This window comes from Vigna unguiculata, chromosome 3 (assembly GCF_037176805.1).
Source record: "Vigna unguiculata cultivar grain cowpea cultivar isolate G323 ecotype 2 chromosome 3, ASM3717680v1, whole genome shotgun sequence".
In the NCBI taxonomy this organism is placed as follows: Eukaryota; Viridiplantae; Streptophyta; class Magnoliopsida; order Fabales; family Fabaceae; genus Vigna; species Vigna unguiculata.
Window position 1 is genome coordinate 16,501,640 of NC_140794.1, and position 25,876 is coordinate 16,527,515.

The window sequence follows — 25,876 nt, forward strand, 5'->3', positions numbered from 1 at the left end:
ATCGCCAGCAAAATGAGCTAGAGCGGCTGTGAGGGTTTTTGTCATGACATCCACTAAGGCTACTCAGTCAGGTAAACTTATACTTGAGCATTGCTTGTTATTGGGTCATTCAGTGTTGGTGTTGTTCGATTTTGGAGCAACACACTCATTCATCGCTAATGCATGTGTGGGGAGATTGAGCTTGGAGAAACGTGACTTGGGGTGTCAGTTGCTTTTTCAACTCCTTCCTCGGGTCAGGTGGCTACCAGTTCAGTCTGCGTCAGGTGTTTAATGGAAGTGGCAGGTCGCAGATTCAAGGTGAACTTGGTGTGCTTGCCTTTGGAGGGACTGAACGTGATACTGGGGATGGACTGGCTGTCTAACAACCACATCATGATTGATTGTGGACGGCGCAATTTGGTATTCCCAGAAAATGCGGGGTTGGAGTTGATCTCGACTCAGCAGGTGTTGAAGGAACTGCAAGGAGGAGCCATGTGTTATATGATGGTGGCCAAGCCAGAGAAGAAGAGTGTTGCAGAGATGATCCAATCCATACCTGTAGCTAGCGAGTATGCGAATGTATTCCTAGATGAAGTGTCAGGATTGCCGCCGAGTTGAGACATTGACTTCACCATTGATCTTATTCCTGGTGCAGGTCCAGTGTCTATGGCTCCATACAAAATGGCACCAGCAGAGCTCGCAGAACTTAAGAAGCAAATTGAGGAGCTAATGGAGAAGTAGTTCATCCGACTGAGCGTGTCACCGTGGGGAGCTCCAGTCTTATTGGTGAAAAAGAAGGATGGGAGTTCGCAACTTTGCGTGGATTAGAGACAGCTAAATAAGCTTACAGTTAAGAACAAGTATCCATTACCAAGGACCGACAACATACTGGATCAGTTGAAGGGGGCATGGGTGTTCTTCAAAATAGATTTGAGGTTGGGGTATCACCAGATTCTGGTCAAACCGGAAGATGTGCAAAAAACGGCGTTCAGGTCCAAATATGGTCACTATGAATATGTAGTGATGCCATTGGAGTGACGAATACACAGACGATATTCATGGATTACATGAATAAGATTTTCTGACCCTAGTTGGATAAGTTTGTTGTCGTCTTCATTGATGACATTCTTATCTACTCGAGGAATCGGGAAGATCATGCTGATCATTTGAGGGTGGTTTTGGATGTGCTCAAAGAACACCAGTTGTACGACAAGTTATCCAAGTACGAGTTTTGGCTTGAGGAAGTGCAATTCCTTGGGCATGTAATATCAGCTAAATGTATCGCAATGGATCCAACCAAAATAGAAACGATGTTAAAGTGGGAAAGGCCTAAGACAGTGACAGAGGTGAGGAGTTTCTTGGGCCTGGTAGGTTATTACAGAAGGTTTGTGGAGGGGTTCTCAAAGAAGGTAAATCCTTTGACACAACTCACGAGGAAGGATCAGCCATTCTCCTGGACGGAGTAGTGTGAAGAATGTTTTGAGGAGATGAAAAGATGTTTGACTACCGCTCCAGTGTTAGTAATTCCTAATACTGAGAAGAAGTTTGAAGTGTACTGTGACGCCTCTTACCTGGGTTTGGGGTGTGTGTTGATGCAAGAAGGGAGGCCAGTGGCGTATGCATCACGACAATTTAAGGTACACGAGAAAAATTACCCGACTCACGACTTGGAGCTAGCAGCCATTGTGTTCGCTCTTAAGTCTTGGAGGCACTATTTGTACGACTCTCAATTCCAAGTATTTAGCGATCATAAGAGTCTAAAATACTTGTTTGATTAGAAGGAACTGAATATGAGGCAGCGTAGGTGGATGAAGTATCTGAAGAACTATGACTTTGAATTGCTCTATCATCTGGGCAAAGCAAATGTTGTAGCTGATGCTTTGAATCGAAAGAAGATGCACATGTCTTGCATGATGATAAAGGAATTAGAATTGATTGAGAAACTCGGAGATATGAATCTGGGGATGTAGTTTGGGCAAGACTCCATACAGTACAGCTTGCTAAAAGTCACCAATGAATTTTTGAATGAAATTCGTGTGGCTCAGGGGCACAATTTGGAATTACAGCAGTTTGTAGGGTGGTTGGGTACGGAGAAAGGGAAAGACTATCAGATGGGAGCAGACGACATTCTACGCTTTAAAGGTAGAGTGTGCGTGCTTAGAGGACCTTTATTTAGGAGGCAGATTCTGAAGGTAGGCCATCAGAGTCGTCTTAGCATACATCCAGGTATGACTAAGATGTATAAGGATTTAAAGGAGTCTTTCTGGTGGAACGGAATGAAGGCGGATGTTGCAGACTTCGTGGCTCAATGCTTGGTTTGTCAAAAGGCCAAATTGAACACCAAAGGTCGGGAGGTACATTGCAACCACTGGACGTACCTCAGTGGAAGTGGGACAATATCTCTATGGATTTTGTGACGCATCTTCCGAGGTCAACAAAGGGTCATGATTCAGTCTGGGTGATAATAGACAGACTGACAAAATGTGCACATTTCTTGCCTATGAATCAGAAGTGGTCTATGGACAGGTTAACAGAGTTGTACGTGCGAGAAGTGGTGAGATTGCATGGAGTACCCGAAAGCATAGTGTCAGACCGGGATCCTAAATTCACATCACGGTTTGGCAATCATTGCAGGAGGCCTTGGGTACAAAGTTGAGGATGAGCTCAGCTTATCATCCTCAGACGAATGGACAGTCTGAGCGGACCATCCAATCTCTAGAGGACTTATTGAGGTCTTATGTGCTGGATCACATGGAGAACTGGAATGATGTGCTACCTTTGGTGGAGTTCACATACAATAATAGTTACCACTCTAATATTGGCATGGTGCCCTATGAAGCATTGTATAAAAGAAGGTGTAGAACTTCATTGTGCTGGTATCAGGATGGTGAAGCCTTTGTGCTTGGTCCTGAGTTTCCACAACAAACGACTAGTAAGGTGAAATTGATTCAGGATCGGATGCGAGCTGCTCAGAGTAGGCAAAAGTCTTATGCTGATAAGAGGAGACAACCACTTGAGTTTGAGGAAGGAGACCATGTATTCCTCCGGGTTACTCCAACCACAGGTATCAGAAGGGTTCTTAAATCGAGGAAGTTGACTCTGAGATTTATAGGGCCTTATCAGATTACACGGAGGATAGGAACTGTGGCTTATGAGATTGCTCTACCACCTCACCTAGCCAACTTGCATAATGTGTTCCACGTCTCACATTTGAGGAAATACATTGCAAGTCCAAATCATGTGTTGGAGTCAGATGAGGTGCAAGTGCGTGAGGACCTGACCGTGCCAGTTGGACCGGTTCGTATACTGGATACCCAGGTCAAGCAGTTGAGGGGTAAAGAGTTAAAGACGATGAAGGTACTCTGGGATGAGACGACACAGGAGATGACGTGGGAGATGGAGGACGTCATGAGGAGGTCATACCCTCACCTGTTTTCTGGTAAGTCTCATTTTCGAGGATGAATATTCTTTTGAGTTGAGGGGAATGTAAGACCCGTGGAAATTAATTAATTAAATAATTAATTAAGTAATAAATGCGAGTGGTGGGAAACTTTGAAGTCATTAAATGTTAATGGATATGACGTGGAAAAGTACTAGCACAAATGGTTGAAAGTACTTTATATGTGTGAGAGGACTTGGGTTCAAGTCCTATGAATGCCTGTTGTGTGTTGCTTGAATTATTCTTGTTTATTTTTGATAGTATATTTGTGAATAGCGAGTGATATTATAATTATAGAATTATAATAGTGATCACTAAATGTGAATTGGCATAGTGGCTATGCTTTGGCCATATGAGTGGAAGGTCACAGGTTGGGGCTCTTGAACTTACCGGGAGAAGGAACGATGAGATTGGGATCTGTTGGAAATAGCACTGTGTCCTTTAACTCTCACCAAGTTTGATTAATTTTACTAGCATTTGAATGTTCATTAGTATTTTAAATAGAAAAGAAAAACATTTTGCTTGACACAAACTTCTCTATCTCCCAACTATAATTTGCCATACCATAAAAAGTAATTGTTCTTCTTTACATACATCTTATCACCTTTGTTTTAAAAGGAAAAAAATTTCATAGGTGTTTGTCTCATTCACGTATAAATCTCTAGCACGGTTACTCATTTTCATCATTTGTATGTCACCTTCCCTTAATGCATTTTCATTAATAATATCAAAGTAATCTCAAATTTTTAAGGTTAAATTAGTTTGTGAGTTGTGATTCTTTGAAAAATTCATTTACAACTACAAAAATGTAAGTGTGGGAACATGCAATATTTATATATAAACCTTTTGTGTAACATAATTGACACTTGTGAGTGTGATATTCGATACCTTTGATTTTAAAATATATTTGGTATTGAAATGTTATTTCTTCTAGTTAATTAGGAGTAGGAGTATGCTTAGAATGTGATCCTTTGAGAATTGGAATATTTCAATGTCTCTCTAAGGATTTGTGATCTAAGGATTTGTGATTTGTGCCCCAAAACCAAATAATTGCTTATAATATATGAAATAAATGGCATATCTTAATTAATGTTGCAACACAAATTTTTAATATAGCACTTCTGACATGTTTTGTTTTCCTTTTTAGGCTTAAATACCTTTTTCGTCCTCATTTTCGAAGTGTTTGTTACGGATGGTTCTCATTTTTACCAAATGTTTAAAATGGTCCTCGTTTTCACAATTCGTGTTTAATTTAGTCCTTTTCTATGACGCCGTTTAAATCAGTAACGGAGCACTATACAGGTGACACTATTTGTATTACATTGTAATGTAGTGTATTACGTGTATTGTACAGGTGGATTATTAACGTTAACTTTTCAATTTGGGGCAAAAATTTTCCAACTAGGTCGCGCTGCAATTAGGGATTGACGAGTACAGGCGATTTATTCATCTTTGATTTGCAGAGGAAGCAACAATTGGACGTGGCAATTTGTTCGTTTGATTTCAATTTTCCAGTTAATCATCATCGATGAGGTAAGTGCTTTGCTCGTGGGTTTAGGGTTTTCGGGGTTGTGATAAATTTTGCACATTTGAATCACTTGGGGTTAGGGTTTTCGTAATTCTGTTTTGGGGTTTGTTTTGGGGTTAGGGTTTGTTTGTTTGTTTGTGATGTTCTCTCCAAAGTTACAAATCGGGGTTAATCCCCCATCTCTCGTTGAACCACCAACATTGCACGAATTGCTACAATACTATTGTCTCCAACGATTACAACCAGAGGTAAATGAAGAAGATTGGGACCGTGACATGGGATTGCAGGAAGAAGAAGATTGCAGCAACACGAATTGGGAATGGAGGAAGAAGATTGCAGCAACTGACCAACTGTCTAACAATTCATTTTCAAAACCCTAACTCACCTATTTATCCTCAAATATCTAATTACTACATTTGTATAGTACACATAATACACCCTAGTACAATGTAATACAAACAGTGCCACCTGTACAGTGGTCTGTTACTGATTTAAACAGCGTCACAGAAAAGGACTAAATTAAACACGAATTGCGAAAATGATGACCATTTTAAACATTTGGTAAAAATGAGGACCATCCGCAACAAACACTACAAAAATGAGGACGAAAAAGGTATTTAAGCCTTCTTTTTATCTTGCAGAGTTTTGTAAGGCATGTTTACTCCATCCAGCCAACTCACCTATGCTTTTGCATCATTGTGCCCCTCGGTATCTAGATTCTAGAGTTAGCGGGCAAGTTCAATTTGACTTCTTCTTTTTGGATTATCATTATGTTTAGTCATGAGATTTATCTATTATTTTTATATGTTAAGAGTAATGATAACTTTTATATATATATATATATATATAATTAAAATAAATGGAAACAGTTGTTAAATTTTATTTTATAGAGACTTAAAGAAGGATTTACTAACTCAACATTTTGTTGGAATGATTGTTAAATTTGTCTCAAATTTTTGAAAGTGCTACCAATTCATTTTGGAGAATTACTAATTTTAATAATAACTCTGTCTCGTGATAAATAGTTGGTAAAAATTAACACAACATTCTACACAACATTCTGATTTTTGAATTTTAATTGTGCTATTATTGTTGTGAGAAAAATATTGTTAGTATTCTTTCCTCTTAGATTACCATCGCTAAACACAATGAAACAAGTTTCGAGGCCGAAAAAATTAGTTAGGTTAAGTGACCCAAATATAACAACTTAGTAGGTCAAAGTGAACACAACATTCCAACTTTTTGAATTTTAATTGTGCTATTATTAGGGTGATACAAATATGATTAACATTTTTTTCCTCTAGTATTTCAACCACTAAAAAATATGGGACTAAATTTTTTTAATGACTAAATTGTTGTTTTTGGGTCATTTAAACATTGTTTAACTATTGCTTTTAGCCTTGAAACTTATCCTATTGCGTTTAACAATGGGAATACTAGATTAAAAAATTATAATCGTTTTTTATCATACCAATAATATTACTATTAAAATTCAAAAAGTCGTACACTTGAGTTAATTTTGATCCTTTTTGAATGACTAAATTACTCTATTTGAGTCACTTAAACAAAACCTAACTAATTTCTGTCTGTCTCGAAAATTAGTCCATTATGTTTAGCGGTGGGAATACTAGAGGAAATAATATTAATCATATTTTTATAAAATAAATAATACCACTATTAAAATTCAAAAAGCCATACCGTTGACTTAATTTTAACCATTTTTCAATGACTAAGTTGATGTTTTTGAGTCACTTAAACATAACTAACTAAACTTTTTTTTGCCTCGAAACTTACCCCATTGTGTGTACTGTGGGAATACTAGAGGAGAAAATGTAAATCATATTTTTATCACATCGATCATACCAATATTAAAATTCAAAAAGTTGTATTGTTGTGTTAATTTCGATCATACCAATATTAAAATTCAAAAATTTGTATTGTTGTGTTAATTTTGACTCTTTTTTAATTGACTAAGTTGTTGTTTTGAGTCACTTAAACAATACATAACTAATATTTTTTGGCCTCAAAACTTATTCCATTGTGTTTTGCGATGAGAATACAAGAACAAAAAATTCTAATCATATTTTTATCACACTAATAATAGTACTATTAAAAGTGAAAAAAGCATACCCTTGTGATAATTTTAACCACTTTTTTAATGTCTAATTTGTGGTATTTAATGTCTATTAAACTATGTTATTTGGATTTGGTGGGGTTAGGTAAAGGGTGCTTAAAGTAATTTGGAAAAGAGGAAAAAACATATCTTTATATAACTTTTTAATATATTATTGGTCTTATATATACTATCATCTAAAATCATCCCGTGTCTAAAAATTAAGGAGTAATATCAATAAATATATTTTAAATATTCTTACGTAATATTTCTTGGATTCCTATTAATCAAACTTAATTATCTAGTTGAATTATGTTTGGTGGGCACGAAATGTTTGAAAAATGAAAGAAAAGAGAATTGATAATTTTTAGTTTTTTTTTTTTTTAAATCGTGGTTGCTTGGAACAATGGTATAAAAGTTGAAAATAAGAATGGAATTCATTGTGCATAAATTCTTTGATGAAGAAAAAGAAGAAGACAAAACGTGCACTATTTTTCTACACCACCTTTGCCTTGTCCGGTCAATTTATTCAAATATATTATACAATAACATAACCAATTATATTATTTACAATATAATTTAAGATTTATTTCTTAGAAAGAAATTGGAATATTTTGTATTAATTAATTATATATTCTGAATTGCCATATAATCAATTATATATCTTTTGTTCATTATAAAGCGTGTATATTTATGTGATCATGGATTATTTTAATTTATTAGTTAATAAATATTAGTTTAAAAGAAGGAGGTAAATGTTATTTATCTAATATATTATACTAGGATAAGAGGATTATTATCGTTTTTTTGCAATTCAATTATTTTTATTTGTTTTTATTATGTTTGGATTTGGTATATGAAAGTTGCCTGATAAGGTATTGGATTTATAGGTCGACTTTAAAAGAAAAAGATTTACTTATAAAAGATATTATAATGTTTGAGAATTAAAAGATCTTTTAGAAGTAAGTAATAAAATAATAAAATGATTCATGGTCTAATACACATTGGTCAAGCTTCTTTTATAAAGTTCGTGTACAGTTATATTAAGTATCTAGGCAATAACAACAAGTAATGTCGAATAACACAATAACTATATGATTTAAATTTTTGTTCTAAATGACATTGTCGGATTTTAATGATTCATTAAAGTCTGTGGTCAAGTAGGTACAATTTTTTATTAAACTAAATAACTTTGTATTTTTTCCCCTCGCATAGTTTTTTCTCCTTTTCCTTCTAACTACTCCATCTACTTTTACTTCTTTATTAACAAATCGACAAAATTTTATACATTTTGTTTCAAAACTACCTGATTCTATTAATACTCACTTTGTTATCAATATATTTTTTTAAAAATATTGTAAAATATATGTTGATCGATATCCTAGTTAAACCGTTAAGTGTGTGTTTAATTTTTGATTTGAATAAAATTTTCAGTTTCATTCAAATAAATTTATCTTTTTTAACTAAAATCCAAACACACCCTAAAATAATTTTATATAACTTAATCCAATAGTGACATCATTGTGTGTAATTTAACAAGATTTAGGAAATATTAATATAACTTATTTCAAATTTAATCAGACTCTTCATTTCATTTATTTATTAAATAAATAAGTTAACGTCTAATTATTTTTGCAAATTATTATCTGTTTGTTCCTGGAGCCTTCTCGTGTTGCGTCTGTTAAGGCATTGCATGAATGCACCTTCCACTAGATTGCCGTTACTAATACTGTGTGACATGATATTACTGTTACTAATACTAATATAATAAATAAACAATAAATAACATATTAAAATAAATTATATTTCACACCGTTATTAATATAATAATATAATAAATTAATAATATAATAAAAATATATATTTTTTATTTGACAATTATTAATATTTATAACAATATATAAAAAAAAATATTTTTTTCATCATCTTATAAAAAGTTTATCTTTGAACGTTATACTACAAATTTATTTTGTTTTTAAAGCTTTGATCTTTGCTCATATCTTTATAAAAATAAAATAAAAAAATAGGAACATATTCTTCTTCTTTGTAACATAAATTCTCCCGTCTACTCCATTTCATATTCTTCTCCTATCATTCCAGATGGGTTATTTTTAAGAAATTTTTAGATTACATAACTCAAAATTTGTATATATTTTAAAGCATACAATTTAAAACATATTTTTGGACTTAATATTACATTTTGGATTATATAATCTTCTTAATAAATGTTAGCATTGATTTAGCTGAATAGATAAAATTGATTTTTTATAAATGAAAATTAAGTTAAGATGATAAAAAGTTTAGAGTCTACATTAAATCATTTATAAAAAAAAAATTAACACCAAAAAACTATTAAACTTAATAGAAATATTTATAACTTAAAAGAAAATTTTGTCACAAAAGTCTTCAAGAATTTAATTAATTCTTGTAACTTACATCATCTTTCATAGCATTAGTGAAAACAGAAAAAAACATTTAATAAAAATTAATAGATAAATAAGAGAAAACAACAAAAAATTAACAAATGTAGAGATTTAATGGAAGAAGTGCCTTAATTTAAATCAAAGAAACTTATAAAAATGATTAATGATGCTTAAAAATACACATTGCAAAAATGAATAACTTTATTCTACACCAGCCATGAATGAATAATTTTTAATATATAGTTGATACTTAATTATAATTTTTGTCGCAATTAAAACGTCGGATAAAACATCCCTTAAATGAAAGAACAAATGTGAGTTTCGTACTGCGAAGAAAATGCCAACGTTACTAATACTAATATAATAAATAAGCAATAAATAATATACTCAAATAAGTTATATTCTTACTCAAACGTTCCTGACCAAACCAATTCCACACAAGGGAAAAATGGTAACACAACATTATTAGTCTGTTACAGAATGAGAAAATGAAAAGTAATGGTCATATTTAAATACGTTGAAAGCAGGCACGGTTACCCATCATCACTGTACAATATATACCACTCTCACACTCTTCCTCTCTCAGATCCCTTCTTCACCTTCTTCGTCTTTTTCTTTCTAATCATTTTATTTTTATTTTTCTCAAACCAGTGTCAGATATTCCAACAAAACAACGCCAACAACCATCTTTCTCTTCCATTAATCGGTTTAGGGTCACCTCCTTCAACTTGTTCATAAACAAAAAAAAATTAATATTAATAACCAACTTTTGCATGTTCATTTATCTCTTCAGATCGATCCTCCTTAGCTTTTCGTTTTTTGTTTTATTTTTTTTATAATTTTCTATTTCCATTTTCAATTTCATGCGTTTATTTCCCGCTTACAGAATCTGAAAAACTTTTTTCTTTCAATGTGTTTCTAGGAAGATTCGGCTGATCCGATCCATTGCAACCGTGTGACGACGTCGCTTTTGTTGTCCGACTGGCTATTTTCTGAAACCTAGTACTCGGTTGTATTGTGAGAGTGAGATCTAGTAATATAATAAAATAAGCTTGGATGGAAATTATATAAATGAGTTTGCTTTAGGGATTTGGAACTCAAACCCTAACAGAGAGTGAGATGGGGATAATTTCACGTTCTTGTCGTTACGAGATCGATCTTTTAGATCTGTGAAGCAGAAGATCAGAGATTGACATTTTTTACCAAAATCAGCTTTGCAAAAGTTATAATGGAACAGGTAAATCTTAAATTCTAAATTTCTTCCTTTTATTTTATAAAGTTTGAATCTTACTTATTTATTAATTGTCAATGATGATTAAAATGTCGGATTTATGGCTGTCATTTACTTCTTTGGTATAGATGAACTTATGGTTTAGGGTTTTCAGAACCAACACTCCATTTTTTGTTTTTATTTTCATTTCATTATTAAAACAATGTTGGAACGGGAAAATAAAAAAAGACATAAGAGAAGAGGAGTTTGAAACTAGAAAAATAAAATTTTCAATTTTTTGTTAAAGTTAATTTTTTCATTCTTACCGCTTGTGCTTTTATTGCTGTGTCGACAAAAACACATCACGATTTCAGCATAGCTGTGAACATACATATATGTAGCTCTCCAATAAATATACGATTTGATGTATTGTATATATTGATCGGAGAGCTACGCTGTTTTTCCAATCGAATTTGCTTGAGTATTACACAAGAATTTAATCGAATTTGCAAAAGTTATAATGGAACAGGTAAATCTTAAATTCTAAATTTCTTCCTTTTATTTTACAAAGTTTGAATCTTACTGATTTATTAATTGTCAATGATGATTAAAATGTCGGATTTATGGCTGTCATTTACTTCTTTGGTATAGATGAACTTATGGCATTTTTTGTTTTTATTTTCATTTCATTATTAAAACAATGTTGGAACGGGGAAATAAAAAAAGACATAAGAGAAGAGGAGTTTGAAACTAGAAAAATAAAATTTTCAATTTTTTGTTAAAGTTAATTTTTTCATTCTTACCGCTTGTGCTTTTATTGCTGTGTCGACAAAAACATATCACGATTTCAGCATAGCTGTGAACATACATATATGTAGCTCTCCAATAAATATACGATTTGATGTATTGTATATATTGATCGGAGAGCTACGCTGTTTTTCCAATCGAATTTGCTTGAGTATTACACAAGAATTTAATCGAATTTGCAAAAGTTATAATGGAACTGGTAAATCTTAAATTCTAAATTTCTTCCTTTTATTTTACAAAGTTTGAATCTTACTTATTTATTAATTGTCAATGATGATTAAAATGTCGGATTTATGGCTGTCATTTACTTCTTTGGTATAGATGAACTTATGGTTTAGGGTTTTCAGAACCAACACTCCATTTTTTGTTTTTATTTTCATTTCATTATTAAAACAATGTTGGAACGGGAAAATAAAAAAAGACATAAGAGAAGAGGAGTTTGAAACTAGAAAAATAAAATTTTCAATTTTTTGTTAAAGTTAATTTTTTCATTCTTACCGCTTGTGCTTTTATTGCTGTGTCGACAAAAACACATCACGATTTCAGCATAGCTGTGAACATACATATATGTAGCTCTCCAATAAATATACGATTTGATGTATTGTATATATTGATCGGAGAGCTACGCTGTTTTTCCAATCGAATTTGCTTGAGTATTACACAAGAATTTAATCGAATTTGCAAAAGTTATAATGGAACAGGTAAATCTTAAATTCTAAATTTCTTCCTTTTATTTTACAAAGTTTGAATCTTACTGATTTATTAATTGTCAATGATGATTGAAATGTCGGATTTATGGCTGTCATTTACTTCTTTGGTATAGATGAACTTATGGTTTAGGGTTTTCAGAACCAACACTCCATTTTTTGTTTTTATTTTCATTTCATTATTAAAACAATGTTGGAACGGGGAAATAAAAAAAGACATAAGAGAAGAGGAGTTTGAAACTAGAAAAATAAAATTTTCAATTTTTTGTTAAAGTTAATTTTTTCATTCTTACCGCTTGTGCTTTTATTGCTGTGTCGACAAAAACACATCACGATTTCAGCATAGCTGTGAACATACATATATGTAGCTCTCCAATAAATATACGATTTGATGTATTGTATATATTGATCGGAGAGCTACGCTATTTTTCCAATCGAATTTGCTTGAGTATTACACAAGAATTTAATGGAATTTGCAGAAGTTATAATGGAACAGGTAAATCTTAAATTCTAAATTTCTTCCTTTTATTTTACAAAGTTTGAATCTTACTGATTTAGTAATTGTCAATGATGATTAAAATGTCGGATTTATGGCTGTCATTTACTTCTTTGGTATAGATGAACTTATGGTTTAGGATTTTCAGAACCAACACTCCATTTTTTGTTTTTATTTTCATTTCATTATTAAAACAATGTTGGAACGGGGAAATAAAAAAAGACATAAGAGAAGAGGAGTTTGAAACTAGAAAAATAAAATTTTCAATTTTTTGTTAAAGTTAATTTTTTCATTCTTACCGCTTGTGCTTTTATTGCTGTGTCGACAAAAACACATCACGATTTCAGCATAGCTGTGAACATACATATATGTAGCTCTCCAATAAATATACGATTTGATGTATTGTATATATTGATCGGAGAGCTACGCTGTTTTTCCAATCGAATTTGCTTGAGTATTACACAAGAATTTAATCGAATTTGCAAAAGTTATAATGGAACAGGTAAATCTTAAATTCTAAATTTCTTCCTTTTATTTTACAAAGTTTGAATCTTACTGATTTATTAATTGTCAATGATGATTGAAATGTCGGATTTATGGCTGTCATTTACTTCTTTGGTATAGATGAACTTATGGTTTAGGGTTTTCAGAACCAACACTCCATTTTTTGTTTTTATTTTCATTTCATTATTAAAACAATGTTGGAACGGGGAAATAAAAAAAGACATAAGAGAAGAGGAGTTTGAAACTAGAAAAATAAAATTTTCAATTTTTTGTTAAAGTTAATTTTTTCATTCTTACCGCTTGTGCTTTTATTGCTGTGTCGACAAAAACACATCACGATTTCAGCATAGCTGTGAACATACATATATGTAGCTCTCCAATAAATATACGATTTGATGTATTGTATATATTGATCGGAGAGCTACGCTGTTTTTCCAATCGAATTTGCTTGAGTATTACACAAGAATTTAATCGAATTTGCAAAAGTTATAATGGAACAGGTAAATCTTAAATTCTAAATTTCTTCCTTTTATTTTACAAAGTTTGAATCTTACTGATTTATTAATTGTCAATGATGATTGAAATGTCGGATTTATGGCTGTCATTTACTTCTTTGGTATAGATGAACTTATGGTTTAGGGTTTTCAGAACCAACACTCCATTTTTTGTTTTTATTTTCATTTCATTATTAAAACAATGTTGGAACGGGGAAATAAAAAAAGACATAAGAGAAGAGGAGTTTGAAACTAGAAAAATAAAATTTTCAATTTTTTGTTAAAGTTAATTTTTTCATTCTTACCGCTTGTGCTTTTATTGCTGTGTCGACAAAAACACATCACGATTTCAGCATAGCTGTGAACATACATATATGTAGCTCTCCAATAAATATACGATTTGATGTATTGTATATATTGATCGGAGAGCTACGCTATTTTTCCAATCGAATTTGCTTGAGTATTACACAAGAATTTAATGGAATTTGCAGAAGTTATAATGGAACAGGTAAATCTTAAATTCTAAATTTCTTCCTTTTATTTTACAAAGTTTGAATCTTACTGATTTAGTAATTGTCAATGATGATTAAAATGTCGGATTTATGGCTGTCATTTACTTCTTTGGTATAGATGAACTTATGGTTTAGGATTTTCAGAACCAACACTCCATTTTTTGTTTTTATTTTCATTTCATTATTAAAACAATGTTGGAACGGGGAAATAAAAAAAGACATAAGAGAAGAGGAGTTTGAAACTAGAAAAATAAAATTTTCAATTTTTTGTTAAAGTTAATTTTTTCATTCTTACCGCTTGTGCTTTTATTGCTGTGTCGACAAAAACACATCACGATTTCAGCATAGCTGTGAACATACATATATGTAGCTCTCCAATAAATATACGATTTGATGTATTGTATATATTGATCGGAGAGCTACGCTGTTTTTCCAATCGAATTTGCTTGAGTATTACACAAGAATTTAATCGAATTTGCAAAAGTTATAATGGAACAGGTAAATCTTAAATTCTAAATTTCTTCCTTTTATTTTACAAAGTTTGAATCTTACTGATTTATTAATTGTCAATGATGATTGAAATGTCGGATTTATGGCTGTCATTTACTTCTTTGGTATAGATGAACTTATGGTTTAGGGTTTTCAGAACCAACACTCCATTTTTTGTTTTTATTTTCATTTCATTATTAAAACAATGTTGGAACGGGGAAATAAAAAAAGACATAAGAGAAGAGGAGTTTGAAACTAGAAAAATAAAATTTTCAATTTTTTGTTAAAGTTAATTTTTTCATTCTTACCGCTTGTGCTTTTATTGCTGTGTCGACAAAAACACATCACGATTTCAGCATAGCTGTGAACATACATATATGTAGCTCTCCAATAAATATACGATTTGATGTATTGTATATATTGATCGGAGAGCTACGCTGTTTTTCCAATCGAATTTGCTTGAGTATTACACAAGAATTTAAGCACAACACTACACTGGTTATTGCTTTTATTACTCTGATTTGTAGTCATATATACTCAAAAAGATTTTTCTTTCACTTTTTCTAATTTCTAGTGATTATCATTAGAAACATATATAAAACCAAAGACAAGACTAGAAAACAAAACCAAACATAGAGAAAACGCAAAAAGTTAATACAATTAGAAATTATCGGAGAACAAGGGATGTGTTTCAGCAAAAATGTACGTTCACAATGATATGTTTTTGTCGACACAACAATAATATGTACAAGTTCAAGTTTTTTTAAATAGGATAAATATACAGTAGCAAATATTACATATTAATAATAACTGGAAAGAGACATGAAACCTAAAGTAAAGAACACGCTTGAGAGTTGCACAAGTTCAAGTTTTTTTAAATAGGATAAATATACAGTAGCAAATATTACATATTAATAATAACTGGAAAGAGACATGAAACCTAAAGTAAAGAACACGCTTGAGAGTAAGAGAGTAAGATTATTCATCCAAAATACGGAAAAGCACAAGTGGTAAGAATGGAAAAGTTAACTTAAAAAAAAAACAAAAATTGAAAATTTTATTTTCTATCAAGCTTCAAACTCTCCTCTCCTCTTATATCTTTCCCTCATTCCCCTTCAACATTGTTTTAAAAATGAAATGAAAATGAAAACAAAAAATGGAGTACTGGCTCAGAAAATCTAAACCATAAGTTCATCAATCTACTATCAAGGAAGTAAATGGCAGCCGTAAGTCCGGCCTTTTAATCATCATTGCCAGTTAAACTCGGTAAGATCAAAACTTTGTAGGGTAAGATGAAGAAATTTAGGGTTTACCTGTTCCGTTTTAACTCTGCAAAGCCGATTTTGATAAAAATGTCAATATATTTGATCTTCTGATTCACTAAAAGGTTTGAGTCCCATATCCCTAAAGCAAACTTTTGCTCGTGTGACCTATTTTCTGCTTGCATAATCTAGCAGTTCACAATACTTCCTCTTTATCTAATCTCACTTCAAAAAACTTTCGTTCGCCCTCTTTCAACCTCAATGAAAGATCTTTCGTTTGCCCTGTCTAAATCAAACCTTCCAATTTTTGTGGATTTCTTTTTTCGAATCTTCGTCGGTGAATTGCAACTTCAAATTGGTAATGACTTTCGATTTTTTATTTTCAGTTTCATGTTAATTCCTAACTTTTCCTCTTTCATCCAAATTTGTTCTGCATTGTGGGTTTGATGGTTTGTGTTGCTTCACAGTTGATTCACGTGTTCGTAGTTGCTCCGAAGGTTTGCTACTTGACCTAACCTAAAGCTATTACAACAAGTGAATAGTTGTGTGTACATGGTCTATTTGTGATTTCTTTAGGTGCGTCAGTCTTATGGTCAATTGATTTCTAACTATTTCTTTAAATATTTTTGGGTGGATTTTATGCTAGTCCTCTTCATATGTCCTCAGGTGCATTAATGGAAGATGAAAAAGTAACACCTTTGGGATTGTTTGATCAACTTCCCTATGCTCAAGCAACTTTTGCCCCAACACCGTTTTCTCTTAGCCAGGTTTGGAACCAAAATTTTGTTTCCCTTCTTTGATGGACTATTTATAGATTAATATCAGGTTATTTTTAAGCATCGCCAGTTGTTGCTTCTTGTGGTTACAGATGCAACCACAAATACCTAATATTGGGATACATGTTATTATTAATCTAAAGCATAGTGGTTTTGGTTTGCAAATGCGTTTTCAGAGGAGGTATGGTGATATTGCTATTTTCTTCTTGTTTGAATTTATGCACGACTTGAATACTATTTTTTATTACAAAGTGGTACCCATTGCTAGGGCTGGGCAAAAATAATTGTACTGAACTACCAAAAACTACACTGAACTAAAAAACAGTTCAGACGAACTGAACTGAACTGTTTTTCTGAAAAATAAACTGGACTGAACTGCACTGTATTGAACTGCACTGCACTATAATATGAACTGTACTGAACTGTTATAAACTGAACTACACTATATCAGAACTGAACTGCACTATATTTTAACTGAACTGCACAATTTTTTACTGAACTGCACTATTCTTGAATTGAATTGCACTAATTTTTAACTTAACTACACTAATTTTGAACCGTTTTTGAATCGAATGACACTGATTTTGAATAAATTTCACTATTTTTGAACCGAATTGTACTATTTTTGAACTGAATTGCATTGATTTTGAACTGAATTACATTATTTTGAACCGAATTGCACTAATTACATATGATTGTAATACACAATAATAATATAAAGTTTATAATTTGAAAGTGCTTAGGAAATAATACTTGAAATATGTCTCATACTTCAATACACCAAAATCAAAATATTTATACATCTTAATACATAGGTTCTCCAGTAGGTTCTCTCATAAATAACATCAAAATGTTAATACATCTTAATACATCTTCAGTCATCTAAATTAATTGCACTTGAAGGTCCCACTTCGTCTTCAGAAGTTATATCTACAAAAAAAAGTATATATTTTAGGCTTTGATATAAAGTATCAACTAAAAAGTATATAAAGTTTTCATATAAACTCACCTTGTTCAAATTCATCAAGCTCTTTAGGATCCTCATTGAAAAGTATAGAGAAAGGTGTTCCTCTTAACCAATTTTGTGTGCAAACAAGTACTTCCACTATTTTAGGCGTTAGGCAACTACGATAAGGATTAACCACCCTTCCTCTGTACTGAATGCACACTCTGATGCTACGGTAGAGATGAGAATAATTAACACCTCTTGAGCCATGTTTGCAAGGATAGGAAATCTAGTTGAGTTGACCTTCCACCAATGTAAAACATCAAGCTCAACTGACTTTGTATAAGGTTCAGGATCCTCTCTCAAATATTTATCAAGCTCTGATATATAATCAAATCTACGTCCTGTAGCTCTTAGGTAGAAACTCATGCCTTGAGGATCATTATCTTCATCTTCATCATCTAGTTGGGATTCTTGTTGGCTATTTTGAGAACCCTCCTCAACCCCTTGATATTGATCATAAGGTGTTTTTAAAGATGACAATAATGTTGATTTCAATTCACTGGCTATGCTAGGTTCAAATATATAATCAATGAAGTAATTAACAAAATCCAACTTACTCCTTGGGTCAAGCACACCAGCAATCAATAATAAGATATTAATTCCATTGGGATTTCCCCAATATTTGTAATACTTACCTTTCATCCTCATTGCCATCAATCTTATGCCCACATCACTACTCTCAGAATATTGTCGAATCTTTTTACCAATTCCAAACACTTCCTTCATATACATATGACTAGTGACATAAGAAGAACCAGAAATCCGCATGGTAGAGTCATAAAACATCTTTAAGAATGGTAGAACATACCTCACATATTCTCAATCCTTTTCTAGTGGCACATCACTACTTTTGGCCATTTCAGCACCAAATTTCTTATCTTGCATATCTAACAAGACAAAGGCATCTTTGTACTTCAAGCTTGCCTTTAACATTAGATAAGTTGAATTCCATCTGGTTTCAACATCAAGGCAAACAAGACCTCTATAAGAAATTCCCTATTGTTCAACAGAGGCCTTGAATCTAGCAAATCGAGTTGGAGAAGATTTGACATATTTAACTGCGCTTCGAATTTTTGAAATTGAATCTTTTATCTCTTTTAACCCATCCTTCACAATCAAACTTAATATATGTGCGCAACAACGCATATGAACTTATTCTCCCTTTAAGACAAGACAATTCCATGATAACATCCTTCTTTTGAGGTATTGGACCCTAACATCATTTGCTGTAGCATTATCCACAGTGACACTAAGGACTCGCTTCAACTCCCAATTATTCAAACAAGCCTCAACATGTTTAGCAATGAGCTCCCCTGAATGACCTGTTGTTTGAGAAAAATTCAAAATTTTCTTATGAAGCTTCCAATCTTCATCAATAAAGTGAGCTGTTAAACTCATGTAGTTTAGGTTTTGGATTGAAGTCCATGTGTTTGTAGTTAAGCAAACCCTCCCACACTGCTTTGATAGAACAATTTTTAACTTTGCTTTTTCCTCTTCATAGAGTTCCCACATTTCACGCCTCAATGTAGTGCGGGATGGGACCTCAAACCGTGGCTGCAAGGATCGTACAAAGTCACGGAAGTCTTCATCTTCCACAAATCAAAAAGGAAGCTCGAACTTCACAAACATCTTCACCAACTTCATTCGAGATGCATTTTGGTCAAACTTAGAAATTGTTGGTGAAGGGCCAACACTAGCCCCTTCTGTAGTTGATGATGACAATTTTTTCCTTTTGAATGCTTCTCTATTAGGATTTTCCTTGCATCTTATCAAATGATTCCTCATCCCACTTGTTCCAGCCAAATATTTAATCAAATCACCACAATAATTGCACTTAGCCTTCTTCTCAGAATAAGGATCTTGTTTGGTAAAATGCCCCCACACATCTGATCGACCTTTACTATGCTCAGTTGATGATGTAGCCATACAAGGAGGTAAAGGATCAATCCCATAAGTAGCTGGTGTGAGAGTTTCGACAATTTCTGGCAATGTAAAATCCATCTGATTCATCTTCTCCAACCTGATTACATATTTATATCAGTAAAAAAAAAAGAACAATAAATTGATATATGTTTGAATTGTTTATAATGAATTATTCATTAGAAAAAAAACGTACTTGCACTAATTACATTGATAAAATGATTTTATTCAACTAAAAACATCACTGTTCAATCACGTACACAAGGCCTTCAAAGTTTATATCAGGTAATGGAAAAATACAAAAATAGTACTATTTTGACTTCTGCAGAATTTCCTAGTTATGTTACCTCTGCTATTGACAAGTAAAAGACTCTGCAAATTCAATATAAAAGAATAACATCAAGAACAGATAGCATGTGAGTTAGCAGCCATAATATTTATAGTATTTTTTCTTTAACCATTTAACTTTTGTATGGTCTAAATTCACGTAAAAGCAAGCTAGAATAGGTTGGAGTATAATCGTTACATTTTAGACCGTCGTGGTCTTAACAGTGTTCAATTTCAACCAACATGCATCATGTTACCACAATATCTAGTTGAAGATGACATTTAGAAAAACTATTGGGGGGATCCATCTTGCACAGTCTCAACCATGATGAGGACAAGGTTGATTTTAGGAGGGGTGGTGTTGTTAAGTATAGAGTATTTGGGGATTAGTTATGGCAGTTAGAAATAGTAGTTGGTTAGTTTAAATGGGAGACCTAAATAAATAGGACTGTTGAAGTAAGAAAGCTAGAAAAATTATTATTAGAAGCTGCATAAAATTTCCTAAGCTCGTCATCATTGATTCTGCATAAACACCCACTAAATCACGGTCTGTTGTAACAGGAGAACAAATAAATATGGCAGTGGATATGCTATTGCTATCTGAATCGGAAGTACCTGACTCTGATTTTTGTACCAGCTTAGGATTTGAAAAATATTTTAATATAAAAATGAGTTCAAAATTCAGTAGGTGATGTGATAAATTCAAATTTTACTCAAAATCTCAGCAATCCAACTCCATGAAGAGACAAAGGCAATTCTGAATAAATTATTAATGCACAGGAACCATAAAATACCTTTCAGGTAAACTAAGTCCTTGATTTTCAAGCTCTTGATTGAGTTGAGTCAACCACTTCTCAGATTCTAAATTATTAGGATTTATCAAACGCTGGCTGCAAAATGCAAGAAATTGAGGAAGCTTAAACGTAGAGAAAAGTTATCAAGATCGTAAAAAACCCACAATTAATCTCAAGTTTCTCCTGAAGGAAAATCTAGTAGTACTATATTCAGTAGATAGTTTTCATATACCTTATATTCAAATCAACCTGTAAAGGAGATAATTCAGAGTATACTGCTGCGTCTTCTGAACTACAATCTGACTTTCTATCACTACATTTGATTTATCAGATAACAACATTGCAATTGACTGATCAGAAAACAATATTGCAATTGAAAGGGCTAGCAACGGTCTTGATAGGACCTGACAGAAGAGAGATTTATTAGCTATCTGCTTTCATGATTATAGCTAAACTAGGTACACTTGGAAAATATAAAGTACATGGTACAAACATTAACGGGAGAAGTTTTCAATCAATTTGATCATCAACCAAGATGATAAAAGGGAGCACGGGAAGTATAGTAGTATTTTCATCAATATTATTCAAACATCAATATCTTCATTCGCTTCTTCATTAAATAGGTAAAATGGAAAGACATATTGGCCTTTCCCTTTTCACTCTCACCAATTTCTAAGACATCACAAAGATTTTCCCAACTAACACATTTTTCAGGTCACTATGGTACATGCATCCTGAGATATAGCGGAGAAAATTTGGTATATTGGTGTAGATCAATATGAAATAAACGTTCCTAAATTTCTTAATGGTGATACCTAACCGTCTGTAATTGAAAATGACTTTTAAGAAATATTGTGCTATGTCCAATAAAATGTTATTCAGATAAATGGAGTAAAAAAAGGTTATATTCACTCAACAGAAAAAGAGAACAAATTATTGTAAATAAAAGACTTCAATTCAATATCTTGTGCTCGCTTATTCACTTCAGAAAAAAGAAAACAGAACATTCCTAACATTAAAAGTGGTCTAAACTACACCATGCTTTCATGTCTTTTGATTTACCTTTTCTGCACATTTTTGAATTTCATGAGCTCAACCTGAACGTATAAGGCTTTCAAAGCTAAAAGACTTATGCTTAAAAAAAATATCAGGTGAAATTTTTGGAAAGGCATGTGTCAAGTTTCCAAAGGAGGGAGGAATTGGTCCATAAAGCATGTTACGGGCCAGGGACAGATTAACCATCTTTGTCAAGTTTCCAATTGGAAGGAATTTGTCCTGTAAGACTATTTTGATCGAGTTTAAGAACATGCAAATTGGTCATTTCTCCTATGCAGTGTGGAATGGGGCCAGAGAGACTATTTTGTTGGAGCCTGAGGAATTTTAAATTTGTCAAGTTTCTAATTGAAGGGTGGATTTGTACCATTGATAGAGTTGAGTTGCAGATTAAGTTCAACCAGGTTGGCCATCCTTCCAATTGTTGGAGGAATGGTACTAGAAAGGTGATTTGATTGAAATAACAGACACTCTAAGTTTTTCAATTCTGCAATCTCTTCGGGAAGAGGGCCAGAAATGCTATTGTATTTCAAGTTTAGAATCTTCAAGGTAGCTAACTTGGTCATGGAAATGGGGATTGGACCACTAAAATTATTTGTATTCATTATCAACTCAGAAACTCTGGACAAGTTAGCAATTTGGTGAGGAATGGTATCACTGAAACTGTTGTTACTAACATCCAGAGTTAGCAGATTGGGAAAAGATGAGAAGTTGAGAGTGTGAAGATTACCTTTTATGCCCTGATTTCTTTCTCAACTGGGTTTCATGTTGTTGACGAAGAAATCCCTAACAGCAGGTTCATCCCAAAAGATTAGAATGATCAAATTGGAGAAAAAAGAAGAAGCGAAATGAAAACCTAAAGATATAAAGAGATCACCTTCGACGGCAACAATCTTCGACGACGGCGAAACCTTCGACGGCGGCACAACCTTCGACGGCGGCGAGGCGACGGAGACAGGATTTGTTTTGGTCGTGGTTGAATCTCGGTGGAGAAAAAAAGAAGTGTATGTGGACTGATCGGGATCGAAGAGAAAGAAAAAATCACAGTTCAGTGCACTGGATGTGAACAGTTAACTGTTTGCAGTACAATTTTTCTAACTTTAACCACAAAACAATACAGTTTAATTTTACTGTTAATAATTCAATTATTTTTGGTTTAAAATAGTACAGTTAATTTAAGTACATTACAATTCAGTTATTTTTGCTCAGCCCTACCCATTGCCATGGATAGAGCTATCAAAGACATATTGACTAGTATTGTGCAGTGTAGTAGTGTTTCCATAGCAATACAAACTAGAAAAGAGCTTGTTTTAAAGGTGTGATGCGTAGCTTCTAACTGCTTGATTTTTGAAATCTCATATTTTGTAATTCAGAATTTAATTCCATTTGGATATATATATATATATATATATATATATAAAAGATGTTATGGTTTAAAACGTCACCTTTTTTAATTGTGTTAATATCTTTTTAACTGTTGATTAAATATCTATATCAGTTGCAGGATTATGTCATGGAATTTGATCAAACACGCTTATTAAATGCAGCACACTTAATGGTTTTGGCTCATGTTACTTGCAAGGTAATTCCCTTAAATATGATATCTATTATGTTGCTTATATGTTAGCTAATTCTTTTAGGGTTATATGCGTTTAGACTACTTATGTTTTATTTTCTTTAGCCTAATGCATCTCGATTTATAGGAGGCATTACGAGCATCAATCTCTGGTCAACTAAGGACTTCACTTCAGAACCTAAATATTGTGGAGGACTTCACTTCAGATAGTATATAAAACTATGTTGGTAAACAACTTTAACACTTGAACTTTGATTTGGGCATGTAGACTGAGAGTAGAGTCTCAATCTTGCAATTCCAACAATTACTAAACCTAGTTAGATTTTTTCTTTCTAGATTCATAGTTAAAATTGATATAGTACTTCTTGCTATGAAATACTTTTACTCTGTTTTTTAATATGACTACCTCTAGTCAAATATACTCAAATTGTGTGCCCTTTTATCAAGGGTTTCATATAGTGCTTGACTCAAATTAATACAGTTGTTTTTTAATATGTTATTGTTTACGTGTTTATCATGCGACTAAACATCATGGCTCTACAAGTTTAGGGAACATATTGACTCCCATTTAAATCACCTCTACTAAAAAGTTAGTATAGAAGAATCTTTACGTATGTATTTATTCTTTTATGACCAGTTGGTGATGACTTTATGAATTGAAATTCTTTTACTGATTTGCTTCTGTGTTTTTATTGTTAAACAGGTTGGTTCACATGAAGCAATTATATGTGTACTAGCTGCTCAGATTGCTAATCTTGGCGAAAGTGTGATTGGTGCTACACTTCAAGAGAAGGAAGGCTTTAAATGGGTTGGTTCACGAAAGCAATCAACGAAGTTTTACTATACGAGCTTGATGCCATCCACAAGGTACTTGGTGAAAACAACTTAGTATATAGTTATAACTTTTTTAGTATGTTGTTATCTAGTATTTATATTCTCTTTGTGTATAGGTCATTAAGTTTGATCATGAGCATGACTTCACACAAGAATTTCCTCTTCTGCTTGGTAAGGGCGATGAATTGAACATTGTGACACAGCAAGCCAATTTATGTGTTGCTCCTAAAGGTGGTGAAAATGAGCTCATGTTTTATTCTTTAGATGCTCATAACAACTCAAATTCTTCACAGTATATTTCTCAGGAAAGTAGCTATAGTAACAATAGCGATTGTAGTGGTGATGACACTGTCTTCATTTGTCTTCATATGTTGACAAATAATGTATGTGTATATTCCTTAGATGAGAAACATTTTCCCCTTTTGCTCCATTGCTTGTTAACATTGCAACCGAGGATAGTGTGAAGCTATATCAAGATTTGGCAAGTGACAAATTGGAGATTTTTGAATGCAATCAAATGGAACCTGTTGTTTTTCCCGCCAAGAGGAAGCTTGATGATGTCCCTGTTAAAGATAAAATCAAAACAAATCAGAGAATCACAAGAAAAAAGCTCATGTTTTGAAAGATGTAAGTTTTGTCTCTGATTTCTCCAGCTAAATTAGTTTCCAAAATTACAAATGATGCTTACATTAACTACTTAAAAGTCATACTAACAACAATATTCGATTGATTAATGATGTATTATTTTCTTATTCTTAGTGTTGTTAAGAATTCAAGTACGAATTTAAACACATTGATAACAATCTTTTTGTGTTTCAATATCAGGTGTAAGGATGTATGAAGAACAACACATGGTGCATGAAGAATGAGAAACATGACAGCAACAGGGAAGATGCAGAAGATACAAATGCAGGATCAGATGGATAAAGCTCTAGTAATAACATGTCAGAGGATGATAACAAGAAAAATATTTGAGGATTCTATTTTTGCAATTCACTCTAATAGACATCCGATGAAGTTCAATTAGTACTATCAACTTGTTTAACATATATAAACACTACACAAGTCAAATATTATTTTTATGGGATTGTTTGTAGAACAGATGTTGCTAAAATTCTTAATAAAATATAATTAGCAGAAGGCTTAAGCTATCTTCATTATGACTGCAAACCTCAAATCATTCATTGTAAGTCGAACAACATATTACTTGATAAGGTTAAAAGTAATTTTCTTCAAATATTTATGTGTAAGAGTAAGGAACTAGAAGGATGCGGGTGGCCATGAAAGAGGCCTTTTATTTTAGCTATAATTCTTCCTCTTCTTTCGTGCCTATGTCTCTTTCATTACGACCTTCAGATAGGGAAACTTTACAACTTCATCTCCATTTAGAAAGTCTCTTTTACCTCCCAAAGTCCTAGTTTCTTCTTGAACTTTCTTCACTACTCTTGGATATTTTAGTAGTTATAAACAAATGTCAAAATGTTAGAAATTGAAACATAAGTAAAAATATCAATAAATAATGAATTGCATTGTAGGAGTAAAAGACATTGAAAAGAGGCTTTCAGGACTGTTATACAATATAAAGGATTTAAAATTGTTTACAACTAGCAGGGGTTTCCCCTGC

The 25,876-nt window shown here is 32.6% G+C and overlaps 1 protein-coding gene, 1 long non-coding RNA gene, 1 other non-coding gene and 1 pseudogene across 5 annotated transcripts; 2 read left to right on the forward strand and 2 right to left on the reverse strand.

The window, feature by feature from the left end:
* The first annotated feature begins 270 nt into the window (after positions 1–270).
* LOC114175089 (uncharacterized) lies at positions 271–720 on the forward strand. The gene is made up of 2 exons (XM_028059848.1): positions 271–592; positions 635–720. The coding sequence occupies exons 1-2, from the start codon at positions 271–273 to the stop codon at positions 718–720; spliced, it is 408 nt and encodes a 135-aa protein (XP_027915649.1).
* A 9,258-nt stretch (positions 721–9,978) lies between these two features.
* LOC114176850 (uncharacterized) lies at positions 9,979–25,403 on the forward strand (annotated as a pseudogene). Its single transcript, XR_014994011.1, has 9 exons — positions 9,979–16,321; positions 16,431–16,539; positions 16,630–16,730; positions 16,832–16,920; positions 23,341–23,424; positions 23,546–23,645; positions 24,122–24,285; positions 24,369–24,879; positions 25,078–25,403. The product of XR_014994011.1 is annotated as an uncharacterized LOC114176850 (transcript).
* On the reverse strand, positions 15,866–15,957 carry LOC114180005 (small nucleolar RNA snoR113). The gene has a single exon (XR_003603583.1). It is a non-coding gene; the product is annotated as a small nucleolar RNA snoR113 (small nucleolar RNA).
* LOC114176849 (uncharacterized) lies at positions 17,474–23,317 on the reverse strand. 2 transcript variants are annotated; one of them, XR_014994012.1, is made up of 5 exons: positions 22,720–23,308; positions 21,022–22,628; positions 20,790–20,885; positions 17,749–19,768; positions 17,474–17,669 (listed from the first exon to the last, which is right to left on the reverse strand). It is a non-coding gene; the product is annotated as an uncharacterized LOC114176849 (long non-coding RNA). The 2 variants fall into 2 exon arrangements; XR_014994013.1 differs by lacking the exons at positions 17,474–17,669; positions 17,749–19,768 and adding an exon at positions 20,495–20,517 and having other exon boundaries at positions 22,720–23,317.
* Positions 25,404–25,876: the final 473 nt, after the last annotated feature.